At 41.9% G+C, this 17,104-nt stretch overlaps 1 protein-coding gene across 21 annotated transcripts in view; it reads left to right on the forward strand.

Moving 5' to 3' along the window:
* Positions 1-17,104, forward strand: part of obscnb (obscurin, cytoskeletal calmodulin and titin-interacting RhoGEF b) — a 53,489-nt gene that overhangs the window by 23,167 nt on the left and 13,218 nt on the right. For 3 of the 21 annotated variants that reach the window (XM_047332288.1, XM_047332289.1, XM_047332293.1), the window contains 17 exons: positions 106-372; positions 601-867; positions 1,154-1,420; positions 1,646-1,912; positions 2,225-2,491; positions 7,973-8,242; positions 8,702-8,971; positions 9,782-10,051; positions 10,563-10,841; positions 11,326-11,583; positions 11,819-12,085; positions 12,239-12,511; positions 14,883-15,149; positions 15,364-15,639; positions 15,778-16,050; positions 16,188-16,478; positions 16,931-16,966. In XM_047332288.1, the coding sequence (XP_047188244.1) occupies positions 106-372; positions 601-867; positions 1,154-1,420; positions 1,646-1,912; positions 2,225-2,491; positions 7,973-8,242; positions 8,702-8,971; positions 9,782-10,051; positions 10,563-10,841; positions 11,326-11,583; positions 11,819-12,085; positions 12,239-12,511; positions 14,883-15,149; positions 15,364-15,639; positions 15,778-16,050; positions 16,188-16,478; positions 16,931-16,966 (4,365 nt within the window). Of the gene's footprint in view, positions 1-105; positions 373-600; positions 868-1,153; positions 1,421-1,645; positions 1,913-2,224; positions 2,492-3,131; positions 3,207-3,718; positions 3,794-4,225; positions 4,322-4,879; positions 4,952-6,011; positions 6,087-7,972; positions 8,243-8,701; positions 8,972-9,781; positions 10,052-10,562; positions 10,842-11,325; positions 11,584-11,818; positions 12,086-12,238; positions 12,512-14,882; positions 15,150-15,363; positions 15,640-15,777; positions 16,051-16,187; positions 16,479-16,930; positions 16,967-17,104 lie in introns of all 21 variants that reach the window. The other 18 variants (XM_047332304.1, XM_047332308.1, XM_047332290.1 and 15 more) reach the window with 17 other exon arrangements.

Consider the following 17,104-nt stretch of genomic DNA (forward strand, 5'->3'; position numbering starts at 1 on the left):
CAATGTGTGTCTTTTGTTTTGTGTCTGTGTTTTGTGTTGCACATTTTAAAAAATGTTTTATGTCATGACATGAGACTCACCACCAACTAACTAATACATGCTCAGCCCAACCAGTGACCTTCAAACAGAAGCTGGAGAGCCAGGAGGCAGAGGAGGGAGGTGACATTACTCTCCACTGTGAGCTCTCCAAGCCTGGAGTCCCAGTGGAGTGGAAGAAGGGAAGTCAGGTCCTGAGGTCTGGAGAAAAGTACCAGATGAAGCAGAAAGCCTCTGTGAATGAACTCCTGATCAACAAAGTGGTGCCAGAAGACAGTGGAGACTACAGCTGTGTGTGTGGAGACCAGAAGACCACAGCAAGCATTAACATTAAGGGTAGGGATACAAGAGATGGTCCATGGGAAGTTTTCCAAAAACCTTTTGCAACAGGTTTTTATGTGTACTTATGTTGACTAATTTATTGTAGAGTCTACATTACATTGTGGATTTCACCTTGTCAATGTTTGTCTTTGTGTTTTGTGTCTGTATTTTGTGTTGCACATTTAAAAAAATGTGTTATGTCATGACATGACACTGACCACTAACCAACTAATACATGCTCAGCCCAACCAGTGACCTTCAAACAGAAGCTGGAGAGCCAAGAGGCAGAGGAGGGAGCCAGCGTTACACTCCACTGTGAGCTCTCCAAGCCTGGAGTCCCAGTGGAGTGGAAGAAGGGAACTCAGGTCCTGAAGTCTGGAGAAAAGTACCAGATGAAGCAGAAAGCCTCTGTGAATGAACTCCTAATCAACAAAGTGGTGCCAGAAGACAGTGGAGACTACAGCTGTGTGTGTGGAGACCAGAAGACCACAGCAAGCATTAACATTAAGGGTAGGGATACCATTTTTAAAGAGTTGATCCATGGGAAGTTTTTGAAAATTATACACCACCATATTGTTTTATGTACATATAATATTTATGTTTGTTATGGAGTCTACTTGTCATTAAAGTCTGTCCATTGTTTGACCACTTTACGTGTTTTTTGTATTCCATATCCTGGATTTTGCCTTTTCAATGTGTGTCTTTTGTTTTGTGTATGTGTTTTGTGTTGCACATTTAAAAACATGTTTTATGTCATGACATGAGACTCACCACCAACTAACTAATACATGCTCAGCCCAACCAGTGACCTTCAAACAGAAGCTGGAGAGCCAGGAGGCAGAGGAGGGAGGTGACATTACTCTCCACTGTGAGCTCTCCAAGCCTGGAGTCCCAGTGGAGTGGAAGAAGGGAACTCAGGTCCTGAAGTCTGGAGAAAAGTACCAGATGAAGCAGAAAGCCTCTGTGAATGAACTCCTGATCAACAAAGTGGTGCCAGAAGACAGTGGAGACTACAGCTGTGTGTGTGGAGACCAGAAGACCACAGCAAGCATTAACATTAAGGGTAGGGATACAATTTTTAAAGAGATGGTCCATGGGAAGTTTTCCAAAAACCTTTTGCAACAGGTTTTTATGTGTATATATGGAGACTAATTTATTGTAGAGTCTACATTACATTGTGGATTTCACCTTGTCAATGTTTGTCTTTGTGTTTTGTGTTGCACATTTAAAAAAAAAAGTGTTATGTCATGACATGAGACTCACCACTAACCAACTAATACATGCTCAGCCCAACCAGTGACCTTCAAACAGAAGCTGGAGAGCCAGGAGGCAGAGGAGGGAGCCAGCGTTACTCTCCACTGTGAGCTCTCCAAGCCTGGAGTCCCAGTGGAGTGGAAGAAGGGAACTCAGGTCCTGAAGTCTGGAGAAAAGTACCAGATGAAGCAGAAAGCCTCTGTGAATGAACTCCTGATCAACAAAGTGGTGCCAGAAGACAGTGGAGACTACAGCTGTGTGTGTGGAGACCAGAAGACCACAGCTAGTCTTAACATTAAGGGTAGGAAGAAGATTGTTAAAGAGTTGATCCATGGGAATTTTTTGAAAATTATACACCACCATATTGTTTTATGTACATATAATATTTATGTTTGTTTTGGAGTCTACGTGTCATCATTGATTGCAAATTGCTGATGTGTGTCCATGTTTCTGTATTTTACCACTTTACATGTGTTTTTTGTATTCCATATCCTGGATTTCGCCTTGTCAATATGTGTCTTTTGTTTTGTGTCTGTGTTTTGTGTTGCACATTTAAAAAAATGTTTTATGTCATGACATGAGACTCACCACCAACTAACTAATACATGCTCAGCCCAACCAGTGACCTTCAAACAGAAGCTGGAGAGCCAGGAGGCAGAGGAGGGAGGTGACATTACTCTCCACTGTGAGCTCTCCAAGCCTGGAGTCCCAGTGGAGTGGAAGAAGGGAACTCAGGTCCTGAAGTCTGGAGAAAAGTACCAGATGAAGCAGAAAGCCTCTGTGAATGAACTCCTAATCAACAAAGTGGTGCCAGAAGACAGTGGAGACTACAGCTGTGTGTGTGGAGACCAGAAGACCACAGCTAGTCTCAAGATCAAGGGTAGGAGAATAAGTGATTTGAACCTCTATGGTATGTCAATATGTGTATTTATAATGTTTGAAAACTCACCAATTTCTTCCATTTTGTGTTGTATCACCGATTGCATTAAACATTGATGTTAAAATGATTGGAATTACACTTTGCTCATTTGATCTTGTAGCACTTGTGCTGAAGAGCTTGGCTCGTCTGTGTTTGTCGGCTCATGAAATGTCAGCTCTCTTTGTGGACGTCTTACTTCAGATTCATCAGATTGTTTCCTTCACATTGTATGTGGGGAATCCGGAGGTTGGATGCATTTTCCCAGATCGATTTTTCTGAGTGTGCTCAGCAGAGTTTTCTTTTCACATCACGGTTTATCATTATAGTTCCCTTGCCTATTGCTGGTCTATTGTGTCTTATGTCATGTCTTTATTTTCATTGGCACTGGTGTTGACTACTGATAATATATTCCGGTCCATAAGCAGTTTTTGCCTATAAAATCAGATGATCCATTCTTTGCATCATATTGCAGTTATCAACTGTGTGTTATGGTTTATGCTGAAACCTGAGGTGATGCGTTTTTTATTTCTTTATGGCAAGTTACTATCGTCAGATGATCAAATACATTGCAGCATTCTGAATTCAAATTGTTTTCTCTTAGCTGTGAAGCTATCAGCTCCTGTTTCTGCCGATAAACTGGAATCTAAAAGGCAGGAGACCAAAGGAACAATGGAAGGTATGGAAGGAAGATGGCAAAATACTGGTGTATTTCAGCTTTATGTTTTATGTCCATCTTGATAATGGCCTTTGTGTTGCCATGTGCGGCCTTTCTTTCAATTGGCCCTGTACCTTTGTCGCTTATATATTGTGAGATAAGTGTTCCTGTTGCATCACGTCTTTCTAGTTTAGCAGATGATGAAGTCCGTAGTTTGCTTCTGTGTTATCAAATGTTGCTTCTGTCTGATTTATGGGATTGACTTTGAATTTTCATGTCAGCCTTTTTCCACAGTGTTTTAGTGGCGTAGTTGTGTATGAAGCAAAACCAATTGTGCCGACGGCATGTTGATAGTTTGAGAGTGTTGTTGGCTCAAGTTTATATCGTACGTGTATAATTTACTTGTGTGTAGCATGGTTCATTGTTTTTTATATTTGTGCGGTCTGAGGAGAATGAAGGTCTTTGAATTTGTGGCAGTTAATACAGGCTGTGGTGCCCATATCAAAAACAGTGTTTCTATGTCATACTTTCAGCCAAGACCCCTGAAACTTCGACCACAGCTGCCATAGACAAACACAACAGGCAGGAGATATATGAAACAGTAGAAGGTAATTTTTTCCTGAAGACTGTGTCAGCTTTGCTTGTTCACGTCGCCCATTTGTGTTTGAAATGAATCAATGCAAAGGCCGAGTCATCGATGCCGACCGGTGTCATCTGACAGAAACTCGTTGGGTCATGAATTGGCTTATATCGTCTTGTTGCTTCGGAGATGGCTTTGAGGCTGGATATGGCTTTAGCGTATTTTTATATCTTTTTATATTTAAAATGAACTACTTCATCTTCCTGTTGGTATATTTTAGCTGATTGTTTTTTACCAGTTAAATGTCATGACCTGTGCCATTTTTTGCTGCTTGTGCTACTCTCTGGGTCACTGTGTTGCATGGAGACTAGTGTTGTTCAGCTGGCCGCTTTTACCTTTAGGACTCATCGATTGTAAGACTTGATTATTACATGTAACAATGTTGTGTTCAACCCCATAGCTGTGACTGTGCTAACTACTGGACAGACGCCTAAAGAGCAGCTCCTCAAACAGGACATTCAGAGAGATTCACAAGAGATGAAATTGGGAGGTGAAGGTAATTAGACATGTTTGCATGGTTTTTGTTGGATACGATGGCACCTGTCAATACTGGACGCCCGATTTCCGTCTAGTAGAAAAGCACATTTGAAACAATAGACTGGGGATAACTGGAAGGCTGCAGTTCAGTTTGAATTGAATGTATTTGCAGCTTGTTGTTTTGCCTGCTGAATCTTTGAAATGTATAAAGAAGGAGGCTTTCATGTTGCTCTTGTCAAATCCGTTGACATTTCGTACACTGCAGTTTGATTGCTTATAGTGATCTGTGAGAGAATAGAAGAGAAAGTCTGTAATCGTTTTTGCTAGTAGCTTTATTGATTTTGATTTGATTTTTTTAATTCTCTGAGATATTGCGTACCCTGCCTGTGACACTCACTGAGTGGACATGAGCGTATTTAATAAGGACATCGGTCAGTGTGCCAAGTTGTGACAGTCAACAGGGTTTACAGGATCCGTTGAGACTTTGTGTGCTTCAATAACTCTGGCTGGCAGTTATCCTCAGGCTATAAGAGTCATCACTGTAAGTTTGTCAGATTAATGTTGTGTCTCATCCCAGTGGAGAAGACAGCTGCTGGAGTATCTGTGAAACAAGAAACAGAGAAGCTGGGGACCAAAGGGCCAGAAAAAGGTACGCAAGGATTTGTCCTGGCTTCCTGCTTCTTCCTTGTTTCCTGTCACAACGCCATATGCTTTGTGTCACCAGATGCAGGTGTTCTTGCTGTAATTGTTTGGTGTATTACATTAGTTGTTCTTTGTTTGTTTTGCTGTTAGGAGTTGGCAATGGACAAAATAATAAGTTTTATTTTACAGAATGAATAGGGAAAGGTTGTGTAATACTGAATTATATTCGATATTGTATTAATATCCTGCTGCTGTGTGGTATTTGTCTTTGCTTTGCAGTACCTCGTGTTTTTGGGGGTTTTTGTTTGTGTTTCTTGTGCCTTTTGGTGGAAGTGGCATGATTTAAATACTGTAGCAAGTAAAAAAAATGTAAGCACTATTATCATATGCAACTGTCATGCTGCTCTGTGAATCTAAAAGCGTATTGTGGCTTGCGAGACTGTGCTTGAGCGTATATTGGTGTGTTGCATGGTTCGTAAATATTGATATCCTTCAAAAGCTCCATTCACAGTTCAGTGATGATACAGACACAAAGGATACAAAGGATTAAAGTGAATTTAATTACATGAAGACACATGATATGTGTTCATCAAATGCTTACTGGATGAACAGATTCTGAAGATGAGATTTCTTGCTGTTGGCTCTGATTATATATAATGATTTTGCTTAATCAGGCTTCAATGTTTTATCGCAACAGTGAGGAAATAAAATGCTTCAGCAGCTGTTGTATTACAGACTAAAGAGCCAAGCAAGGTTTAGCTGAGTGTAATTTTTTCCTCTGAACGCTCATCCTCTATGTGGTTGTTTTGGTTGCCATTTGTCACGATGCCACCATCGTCTCTTGTTGGGGAAATAGTTCTTGGTCATGGCACTGTCTGGTTGTTTTGCTCTGTTACGTGTTCATTTGAGAAAAATCCAAATCAAGTCCCTGTGGTATTTGTCTTGGACATCGTGGCTCTAACATCTGTGGCACGTGGCTTTTGATCTGTTGCATTGTTCAGTCTGTGGGTGAAGATTGTAATTGAAATAAACATCTATGTCATTATATGTCTATTAATAACTTGCAGCAGAGAAATCACAAGCCTCAGCACTGACCTCCAAAGTGGATCCTGAGAAGCAGGAATCCAAAAAGAGAGTTGAAGGTATGTGCCAGTTTTATCAAGAAGTCGGAGTCGGAGTTCTGTTTTTGTTCAGTAGGTTTTTAGGGATGCTGGGGTTTTGCCAAAGCACATGCTGTGATGGCAGATGCAACACCTCCAAACTGTTATGATGTGAAATTGCATCTTTGTGTCTTGAGGGTTTTGTCAAAAGTCTGGCTCATTTGTTCTTTGTTCGCCATTGCTTTCAGTATTATTGGTGTTTTTTTCATTCTTTGCTGCTTTCTCTTCGTCTTAAATCCCACAATTATTCTTGGATTTGTGGTACTCGGTGTTTCTCACAGCAGATATTTAAGGTGCAATCACGTTTAATAACTCTACACTCGCCCAGACACAATATCCTGCTGTTTATGAATTTATCCTGGATACCAAAGTTATCGGAGAAGGACGAATTTTTTTGACACTCGCATATTGCTTCCCCTTTGTTCAGTTGTGTTTTCCTTGTGGGTATTTTGTAATGCTGGATATTCAATCTAGCTTGTTGCTGTTCACTTCGCATTCACTTGTGAATGCTTCATTTGCTGTATTCAGGATTGTTGTTGCCTCCAGAGAGGAATAATGAAGAGCTGGGTTTGAGAGGCCTTGATAAGCACTTAGATGCTGATCATTGGCTGTGCTGCGTTGTTGTCTGTGTGTAATGACTGTACATTTATTGTTTGTGTCTACATATTAAAGCAGGCAACATTTTTGCTTTCCTTTATTTTTTCTATTTTTGTTTTTACTTAATCATATGCTCAGTCAGGTAAGTTAAAAACTAACATCCATACTGTTTTCTGCATCTATCCAACCTGAAGACCTGTGGGTTACAACAGTTGCACACCAACTCCTTATCTCATGTATTCAATCTCCAGTTCTTCCAGCCATAGTCCTTCGAGACCTAGAGAGTCTGGTTGCCGAGGAGGGCGGTAGTGTTACGCTACATTGTGAGCTTTCTAAACCTGGACTCACTGTCGAGTGGAAGAAGGGAACTCAAGTCCTGAGTGCTGGAGGAAAGTACCAGATGAGACAAACAGGATTCACTTATGAGCTACAGATCAACGACTTGACACCTGGAGACACAGGAAACTACTCATGCTGTTCAGACGACATGATGAGCTCAGCCTCTCTTGCAGTGAATGGTAGGATGGAGACCATATCGTCATCTCACGCTGTCTTCTCGTCTCTTGATTCATTCTTCTTCATATCACTGCATTTCGTCTAAGCCATTCTTGACCTTGCGCTGTAGATAAAAAAAGACTGCTGACTTCTTTTCATCCATCAGCTGCCCCAGTCATATTTACAAAAGAGCTGGAAAGCCTTACGGCCGACGAGGGGGACAGTGTCACCCTGCACTGTGAGCTTTCTAAACCCGGTGTTCCTTTGGAGTGGAGGAAAGGGGAACTTGGTCTTTGTCCTTGTGCCAAGTATGAAATCAGACACACGGGACAACTGGCCACGCTAATAATCCGTGATGTAGACCCAGAGGATTCTGGGAGTTACTCGTGTGACGCTGGTGACCGTCAAAGCACTGCACACCTAGCTGTGACGGGTACGCCTCGCCTGATGGAAACTGTTGAGTTGCTTGTCTAAAAGGCTACTTCATAATCTTAGTCCCTTCTTTAACTAGGGATTTGTAACAAGAAAGGACTTGACCTTTTATTATTGTAAATATTACACATCGAAAGTACAACAGTACTTACTCTGTATATTCAAATTATGAAAAGATAAGGTTTTTGATACTTTATTTGGTCACATCAGTGTGTGATTTAAAACCAAAGCCTCAAGAGAGGCTTAATTATGCTTAAGCTATGTTAGACTGTCACTGACTCAGAGTTTTTTCTCAGTTGTCCTAATTTTTCCCCCCTCCTCATTTCTTCAATATCCCCCTACAGCCCAGCCTGTCTTTTTCAAAACCCAGCTGCAGAACCTTGAAAGACAGGCAGGGGGGGTTGCGAGGCTTCGCTGTGAGACCACAAAACCTGGAGCCAGTGTGGTCTGGAGGTGTGGTGGTGACAGTGTGCTGGAATCCAGCAGCAAGTATCACCTGAAACAGGAAGGGGCCGTAGTCGAGCTTGTCATCTATAAACTGCGGGGAGCGGACTCGGGCGAATACTCCTGTGATACAGGCAGCCAGAGGACCTCAGCTGTCCTCACGGTGAAGGGTAGGCTCTGTCTATTTCATTAACTCTGTCTGGAGTTAAATGTCTTCTTGCGTGTCCTTCATCACTCCGTCTTGTTGATTGTCTTCTCACAAAGCAACAACCTTTCATCTGGAGATCCTGTTTCTGGGGACTTCTTGACTGCATTCACATGTTCAAGCAGTATTTCTCATCCCACCGATGTTCTTGTTTTGCCGTGAGCACTTGGTCACTTATCTGCACAACCACTTTTTTTTGTTATCGAGCTCGATCACTGATCTCATCTCATCGTTTTTGTGCCTGTCTCTTGTTACTTCCTCACTAAGATTAACACACTCCACTCTGCTTCTGTTCACTTGCAGTACTGCTCAAAATAACAGCTGGACAAAAATCTTTTCGTGAATTGAATTACACTTTTGATACACTTCTGTCTTTGTCAAGCACTTGCTCAATTCATTCCTTACTCTGCTGAAATCCAAACAGAGGTGGAGATCACCATACTGAAATTCTTGGAGAGCTGCGTTGTTTGCGAGGGTGAAGACGTCCACTTTGAGTGTCGTGTTTCTCACGAGGAGGCACCTCTGGCCCAGTGGAAACTCCAGGACGTCCCACTGCAGAATAATGAAATGAACCTGATCAAGACTGAGGGCCAACTACACAGCCTCATACTCAGAGGGGTCACCACGGCTGACTCGGGAACTGTCACTTTCACAGTGGGAAACCACACTTCCACTGCTTCTCTAACTGTCAGAGGTAAGAGAAAGATCGAGCCCCACAAGGCAAGAATCTGCTGCTCTCGACAGCAACGCCTGGACTTCTTCTGTTCATTTATCCTCTGTCGACTTCCTTGTGGGACACCTGTCGTCTGTCTTTTCAAAAAGGTCCTATAAAGTATCCCAAAACTGGGATACTTGTGAAAGGCCTTTTTTATTCACTTTCTTTTCACTCATTCAACTTTCCTCTCACTTTTTAAGGCATAGTTCACCTTTACTTTACAGCATATCCCATTGCATTTCTACAGTATGTGTTCACCCCTCTATCCATTTGAATTTAAACTAACCACATTTTCCTTTCCTTTTAAACCTTGTATTTAAATGACATATTAGTCATGCTGATCAATATATCTCTCCTATGGTTATATACTTCACACTTTATTCAAATAACTTGACACAGTAATACCATTGTTTGATCCTGCCACGCTATTTGTTGATTAAACTCCTATTGTTTCAGCCTTCCATTCCTTTTAATTCACAATAATGAAACTGACTAAACCAAATGCACTTTTCAAAAACTTGTCAATAGTGTTTAAGTTTAAGAATGCGTCAGAAATATTAAATGCTCAGTAGTATTTTACTATACACTTTGACAAAGATTTTATTTTATTAATCAGTGATTCTTTGAATTTAAATTCAGTTCTGTTTCAAGCTTCTCCTTTGTATGGAATTGTTGAAATTGTGAGTGTAAATACAGTTGTTTTTGAGTATGTTGTTTTGTTGTGGTGGCTGTGTTTGCCCCTGAAAAATAGAAAGGATTATCCAACCTAATTAATAATGGTTTTTCTAGCAGCCGCTCCTGTGTTGTTCAAGAAGGAGCTGGAAAGCCAAGAGGCCACGGAAGGAGGCAAAGCCACCCTGTCCTGCGAGACGTCCAGCGCTGACTGCAAGGTAACCTGGCGGAAAGGCTCGTCTGTGCTCACCCATGGGGAGAAGTACAGCATTGAGCAGAGGGTGACCACTCACACCCTGGTTATACACAAGCTGATGGCGGAGGATGGTGGAGAATATACCAGCGATACAGGGGACAAGAAAAGCACTGCTACCCTGACTGTGAAAGGTAACGGCTCATCTTCATCTCATCTCTGTCTCTTGTATCCTCTCATCTTCATCCTTTCTGAAGTTCATTTTCCACCCATCAATGCTATTCCCATGAGGATCATGTCCACTTCTCAGCATTTTATTCTCTTGGATTTCACAGTTGTAAAGTTGTATAAGTTCGTCAACTTTTTTTAAACTTGAGTTTTAAGTCTAATGTTGGTGCCAACTATTTTGCATTGAATTGTTGTGGGAGTCATGACATTTGAGTAATGCATGTAGGAAGTGGAAAGGTATTTTTCAGTTTCATTGTAGGTGTTATCATTTAGTTGACAATGTATTGCTGGTGAAATAGGGTATCATTATAATGGCATAGGCCAGAGAACTACATTCCTTCTGAGATCAAACTTGCGGAACAAAGTGTTAAGTAAGTATTGTGATGAGAATCTCAATGATGGACACACCCTCCCAGTGATGCCTTCCGGAAGCTTTGCTGAGGTCTGATCACTGACCATCATCCCGTTCCCCCTCAGAGCGCGTGCGCATCATCAGAGAACTCTGCGATATCACTGTCACCACTGGGCAGGATGCCGTCTTTGAGGTTGAGCTGTCACACTCATGCGTGACAAACGGGCAATGGTGGCTCGCAGACAACCTTCTCCAGAATAATGATCTGAATCAAATGAGCAGCCAGGGCAGAGTGCACCGCTTGGTCTTGAAGATGGTAACCACGGACGAATCAGGAGATGTGGCCTTCGTAGTGGGAGAAGAGAGGAGCTTGGCCTGTCTGCTGGTGGAGGAGAAACCCAAAGGTAAAAGGGATGCCATGGTCATTTGAGGTTGTTTAATCCTTCCACATCCATCATCATCGGCCACTAATCCGCTTTGTCTTGGCAAATGGAAATAGGCGGGCACCGTCATCCTCAGCATTCTAACCATCATCCTCAACATTCTAACTTGTAGATAGGTTTTCCATTCTTTGCATTTATTTAATGTGGATTCCTATAAAAAATAACTAAAGCAAATAATCGACTTAATTCGGTTGGTTACTTTCTTAAATATAGAGAGTTTTCCATACTTACCATATCAAAAGTTTGTCAAGGACAGTATATCTTCTTCTGATTCAATTTCAGATCATTATTCGCTATTGTATTAAATGTGAGAGCATACAGAAAGTAGTGCATGCATTTATGCATTACGTTTTTAAATCATTAGCACCAGGGCTGTACAGAAAGTGAAGACAACATATGACTGCTACTGTTGTTAAATCTAGTTGTGGGTTTCCCATATTCACAGTGCTAATAATTGAGAAGCCGCACAACACTGCGGCGTTAGAGGGTGAAACTGTCACTCTGGCCTGCACCATCTCTGACCCCAAAGCCAGTGTCACCTGGATCAGAAACAATGTGGCCATCCAAGCTGGTCTCAACTATGACCTGAAGAAGAATGGAGCTTTCCATCAGCTTTGCATCTGCAATGTGGTGCCTGAGGACTCAGGAGCGTACACCTGTGACACTGGAGATGCACAGTGTGAGGTCACCTTGACCGTGGAAGGTAAAGAATGATGCCACCTCTTTAAAAAAATATTTTTCCTGTTGAGCAAATTCAAGACTGCGGACCAAAATAGGATTGAAATGAACAACTGCAATATTCTTGAACGTCCATTTCCCTCAACCACACACCCAGTCTGGCATCACTGTGCATCAGCAAAACTGTTGTCCCTCAGTGATGTTTGATCCCGTCATCTCAAGATCTGACGCAACACTTTACCATTTTAAATTCTGACCAGGTACCCCAGTGTCCTTCCACAAAGAGCTAAAGAACAAGGATGCCATAGAGGGTGACGATGTTACCCTGCACTGTGAGCTGTCTAAGCCAGGTGTTCGTGTTGAGTGGAGGAAAGGAGGCATGGTCCTCCAGCCCAGCAAAAAGTATGAGATGAGGAAGGAAGGGTGCATTCAGGAGCTCTGTATACGTAACCTGGACCCTGAAGACAGTGGCTACTACACCTGTGACGCAGGAGACCAGCTCACTACAGCTTCTTTGGCAGTGGAAGGTAGCCTCCCTACAACACTGTTGTGTTTGTCCTTGATTGGTGCATTTTCTGTCTTCTGGTATGATGTCATGTTGTCATTGAAGTTGGCACAATGCAGATAATGAGTACGTTTCCGGCTCAGTATTTGCATATTTTGTATTTTTCACTCTACAGTGAAAGAAGTCTTCATTGTTTCTGGTCTTAAGACCACAGACGTCTTTGTTGGGGAATGGGCAACCTTCTCCTGCCAGCTGTCTGGTAGGGCACCCGGCAAGGTGCATTGGTGGCTGGATGGAACCTTGCTGGAGAACAGCCCCTTAAGTGAGATAGAGCTGAGCCAGGGCCACATTTACTCACTCACCTTAAAGAACCTGGCCACAGATGACTCTGGCACTGTCACGTTCAAAGCTGGCAGTTTAACATCAAGCGCCAAGGTCTTAGTCAAAGGTATCATGTTGCAAAGACAATCATGAGAGACTGCAACAAGTATCTCAAACTTCTTTTTAAAACCCTGCAGCAATTTTAAGTCTACATTTGAAATCTTACAGACACATTAAGACAACACAGTTTATTTCAAATTCAAGGATGTGTTGTTGTCACTACAATGTTAAGTTTAGCAACTGGACTCAGGACTGAAATGTACTGAAACATCTCTTTTTCATACTTAATGATTTGCATTAAAAATATTTCTTGTAATCCGTCTTGAAAAATTGGGCATACCATGAATTATGATTGTTATGGTTTTCTGCAGGGTTGCATAAAAAGTTTGAAGTTCATGAATAGGTTAATTGTTGATATTTGACATTTCAGTGCTCCGTCCTGCATGTGAAGCATTTTTTCCTCATTGCATTAATAATAATAATAATAATAATGATCATAATAATAATAATAATAATAATAATCATAATAGAGTTTCATGCCATAGGATTTGACGCAACTAAAATATACAACTGGGTGCCGCACCACAGCAAAGTTCTGTTTGTGTAGAGCAGAGTAACATCTGAACCAAAACAAACTAAACTAAAACTTATTGGCTAAATATCATCAAAATTAATCAGCCATTAATTTTAGCAGTACATTGCCAGGTTGGCAATGTACTGCCATGTACTGTATTGCCAGGTTGGCAATGTACTGTATTGCCATGTACTGTATTGCCAGGTTGGCAATGTACTGTATTTTGGGCTTCTAAAATGGATAATATGACAATCACAATTATGTTTCTCACTTTTTAGACCTCAGTCATTTAATATAAGTATGTTTCCATGTTGTGGTTTAGTGTGGTTTAATAGTTCCTGACTGCCTTTACTGTTGTCTTGTGACACTTGCTTCACTCGTACAAATCTTTAGATCAGAATAATGAATCAATTACATCAAGTATTCTTTTTGAAAAAAGGAATTCAGTTGTACAATAATAGAATGTGTATTTTCACTCATGAACCATGAACTTCCCCATCTACAGTCAATATTAGTAAGTGCTTTTATCAACAAATGTTGCTTTAAAAAGATACACCACCTACTCAACAACATTTCTGCAATTTTGTATAAGTAATTTTGTATTACTGCTAGCAGTTCTATCAACCATGTGAGAAGACAAAGTAAGACATTGTGACATTGCTGGCTATAATACGATTGATTTAATACACCCCCCTACTCAGTAGTCAACTGTTGACGTGTGTCTGGTGTTGGTGGTTTCTTTGTACTGGTCTCTTTCAAACCTTTTACTGCACATGGATGTAGAACTCCCTCTGAGCTATGTGAACTACAGAGCCTGACAAAAAGGATTGGTCCACAATGAAAGCCATTGGTCTGCACCATAAGTCATTTGGCTGATGAGTGCTGTTGACTTTTGTCATGTCTTTACCATTTCCACCAGCAGTGTCCCTGACTGGTTTGATGGGTGTTGCTGTTGGTCCACTGGCCTCCTATGTTTCTTGCTAATGCCCCCAAATCTCGCTGCTGTTTTCCCCCCCATTTGATTCATATAAATTACCTCAGTGTTTTAGTCAGATTGATGCCTTGTCTATGCTTTACTTAACTTAGTGATTAGTACTAAGAGTTGTGATTGCTATTGAAGCTGCAGCCAAACAATTGGTACATAGATGTTATGATTCTCTTGCCTCGCAGACACAAGTGAATAGAAGGATGCTGGAAACGAGCGTCTGCAATTAGGAATTCCTTGACTTGTTGTTCTAAGCCAGACAACACTTTATGTGTCCAAACTTTCCAATAGTATGATCATGATTATTATATGGTTAACTGTGCGGCCCTGGTGGCATATATAAGTTTTGTTGTACAGAGTTAGTGAAACACTTACTAGTGACAACACTAGTGCTGCTCCACCCACCCAGCTGCTGTAGAGTACTCATATTCCCCCTCCACCGTCCCATCCCACCAAGCCGTGCCCCTAACCTCCAAGCACTAAAACAGCTAACCCCCCACTACACTTACCTTATGTGTTGGACATTTCTATCCACTATTGCTTCTATCCTCTATCATACCTTGCCCTCTCATTAGCTCTTCTTGGCCTTTGGTGACCGTCACCCTGAACCTTGACGGTTGGGCTTTTTGACCCCCTGGATGCTCATTTAGGACAAAACAGTGGTAACAGTAGACATTTAAGTATGCATACGGTACCATGGCACATACAATTTGTATTGGAAAATTCATAAAAACATAATAATGTCACTGACATATGAACATTTCGTTGCTATACTTTTGGGGGTTATAAAGCCCATAAGTCTTTCGGCATGTCCTGCATAGTGTATTGTTAAACCTCTTGGCCAAGGTCTGACCTTATGACCCCTGACCCCAACCTCAGATCCCACAGTTGAAGTGGTTAGCAAGATGGAGGACCTTCGGGTGGTCGAAAACCAACCGGCTGAGTTCATCTGCCAGTATTCAAGGCCGGTCAAGGCTCAGTGGAAGAAAGACGGGCAGCCACTGCAGCCTGATGGCCGAAGGGTGGTAGTGGAGCAGGACTGGAATGTGGCGCGCTTGTACATTAGCTGTGTGTCCACTGAGGACAAGGGCACATACTCCTGTGAGGCAGAGGGCGTCTGTGTGGTCGCTTCACTTCATGTGGAAGGTGAGCTTCCCTCCAAACGGAAAGACCACCAACCTTTAGGGAATCTCCTCTGCTCCCTCAGAGCTAACATTAGTTTGGCCAAATAAAATGATCATCACACAGTTGGTTGGCAAAATCCCATATGAGTTGATATTCTAAACACTGCAGTTGTCTGAAAATCATTTTTTGAGCGTGCTCTTTCTTTCTTTCTTCATTTTCCTGTTGTCTTCTACAGGCAAACCTATTAACATTGTTCAGGGTCTGGAGAACGCTGAAACCTTTGACGGAGGTGAAGCACTGTTTGAGTGTGCCCTGTCTCGTCCTGAGAGCAAAGATTGCCGCTGGCTTCTTGATGGAGAACCAGTGAAGGAATCTCTGAATGCTGAGATCGTGTCATTTGAGAGTGGTCGTCGTCACCTGCTCTTGCTGAAAGCGTTGCGTGTTCAAGACAGTTGTACCGTGACCTTCAAAGCTGGCACTGCATCCACATCTGCCCAACTCTCTGTCAAGGGTGAGTCACCCAGATGAATTGTGGAATACTTTAAAGTATGTGTGTGTGTGTGTGTGTGTGTGTGTGTGTGTGTGTGTCTAATCTCTGAAATGTTACTGTCATTCTTTAACACAATATATTATGGATTTCTATCATTAGGATGGCAGCTGGATGTTGTGAAGGGTCTGGAAGACCGTGTCGCTGCCGTGGGAGAGAAGGTTGAGTTTTGTGTTGAGCTGACCGAGCCCATCCCCATGGCAGAAGTAGCCTGGTATGCTAATGGAGTTGAGCTCAAGCCCAGCGATCTCTGGGCCATGAGGGCAGATGGCTGTGCTTATCGCCTTGTCCTGAGACACGCACCACTTTTGCCCCAGCAGGAAATTACATTTGCTGCTAGAGATGCTCTCTCTTTGGCTAAGCTCTCCATCATCAGTAAGTAAATAAACATATATAAATACATTGTTATTTTTGGTCTGACCACAGTATATGGCATACATCTAATCCTGTAGACCTCTGTGTCTTGTCCAATAAAGTGTGTAGTTGTTAAGATCTCTTTTTCTTCCCAACAGCTGTACCTGACCCACCAGAGGACCCAGAGGTCCTCAGTAAGACCAAACAGTCCATTACCCTATCTTGGTTCACTCCACTGCACGATGGAGGCAGTCCCATTCTTGGCTACAGGGTGGAGATGCGACTGGTGGACAGTGCCCTCTGGCTTCCCTGTCACACGGCACCTATTTGCAATACAGAGTTTGTGGTCGAAGATCTGATCCCAGGCAGTAGTTACAGGTTTAGAGTGGCAGCCATCAACAGAGCTGGGACTGGAGAGCCTGTTGAGCTGCCTCAGACTGTGCAGCTTGGTGAGTGGATGTATGGTTCAGTTCATTAAGTAGTAATGTTTTTCTAATTTCCACCAAGACATTTTGTTCGTTATTGTCATATCTTTTGACAAGTGGTGTAATGATTCTGTGATACAAATGTCCACAATGTTGTATCTTGATACAAGACAACGGAACCGTACTTGACTCAAGATGGAATATAACCAAGGGATTGATATGAACCAAACCACATGTTTGGAAAATCATGACATCCCTACTTTTGTCAAAAAAAGTACCAGGATGTCTTTGGTTTTGGAGCATGTTGTCATATTATTATTCATCTCTGATTGAAAAATGTATTTTGATGTGACATATAGACAGCTTTATAAGTTTACAGCATTCTACCAACCTTACCGTATATGATAGTGGTGTAGATTATTTACAAATCTTTATAAAATATTATATTATGTGTGTTTGTTTTCTCTATTATCTAGTCACAGAGGCACCTATACAGCCCCCGGTAAGCCCAGGTAAGACATTTATCTTATCATAGTTAAACACCTCGACACACTTATCAAACAACTTCTGAGGCCTTTTTCAAATATCTATTAGACAAATTTGGAATGAGTATAATTTTAATAAGTCTAGCACCAGTAGGCCTTTTTTTC

The sequence above is a fragment of the Scophthalmus maximus genome, chromosome 5 (genome assembly GCF_022379125.1).
Source record: "Scophthalmus maximus strain ysfricsl-2021 chromosome 5, ASM2237912v1, whole genome shotgun sequence".
In the NCBI taxonomy this organism is placed as follows: domain Eukaryota; kingdom Metazoa; phylum Chordata; class Actinopteri; order Pleuronectiformes; family Scophthalmidae; genus Scophthalmus; species Scophthalmus maximus.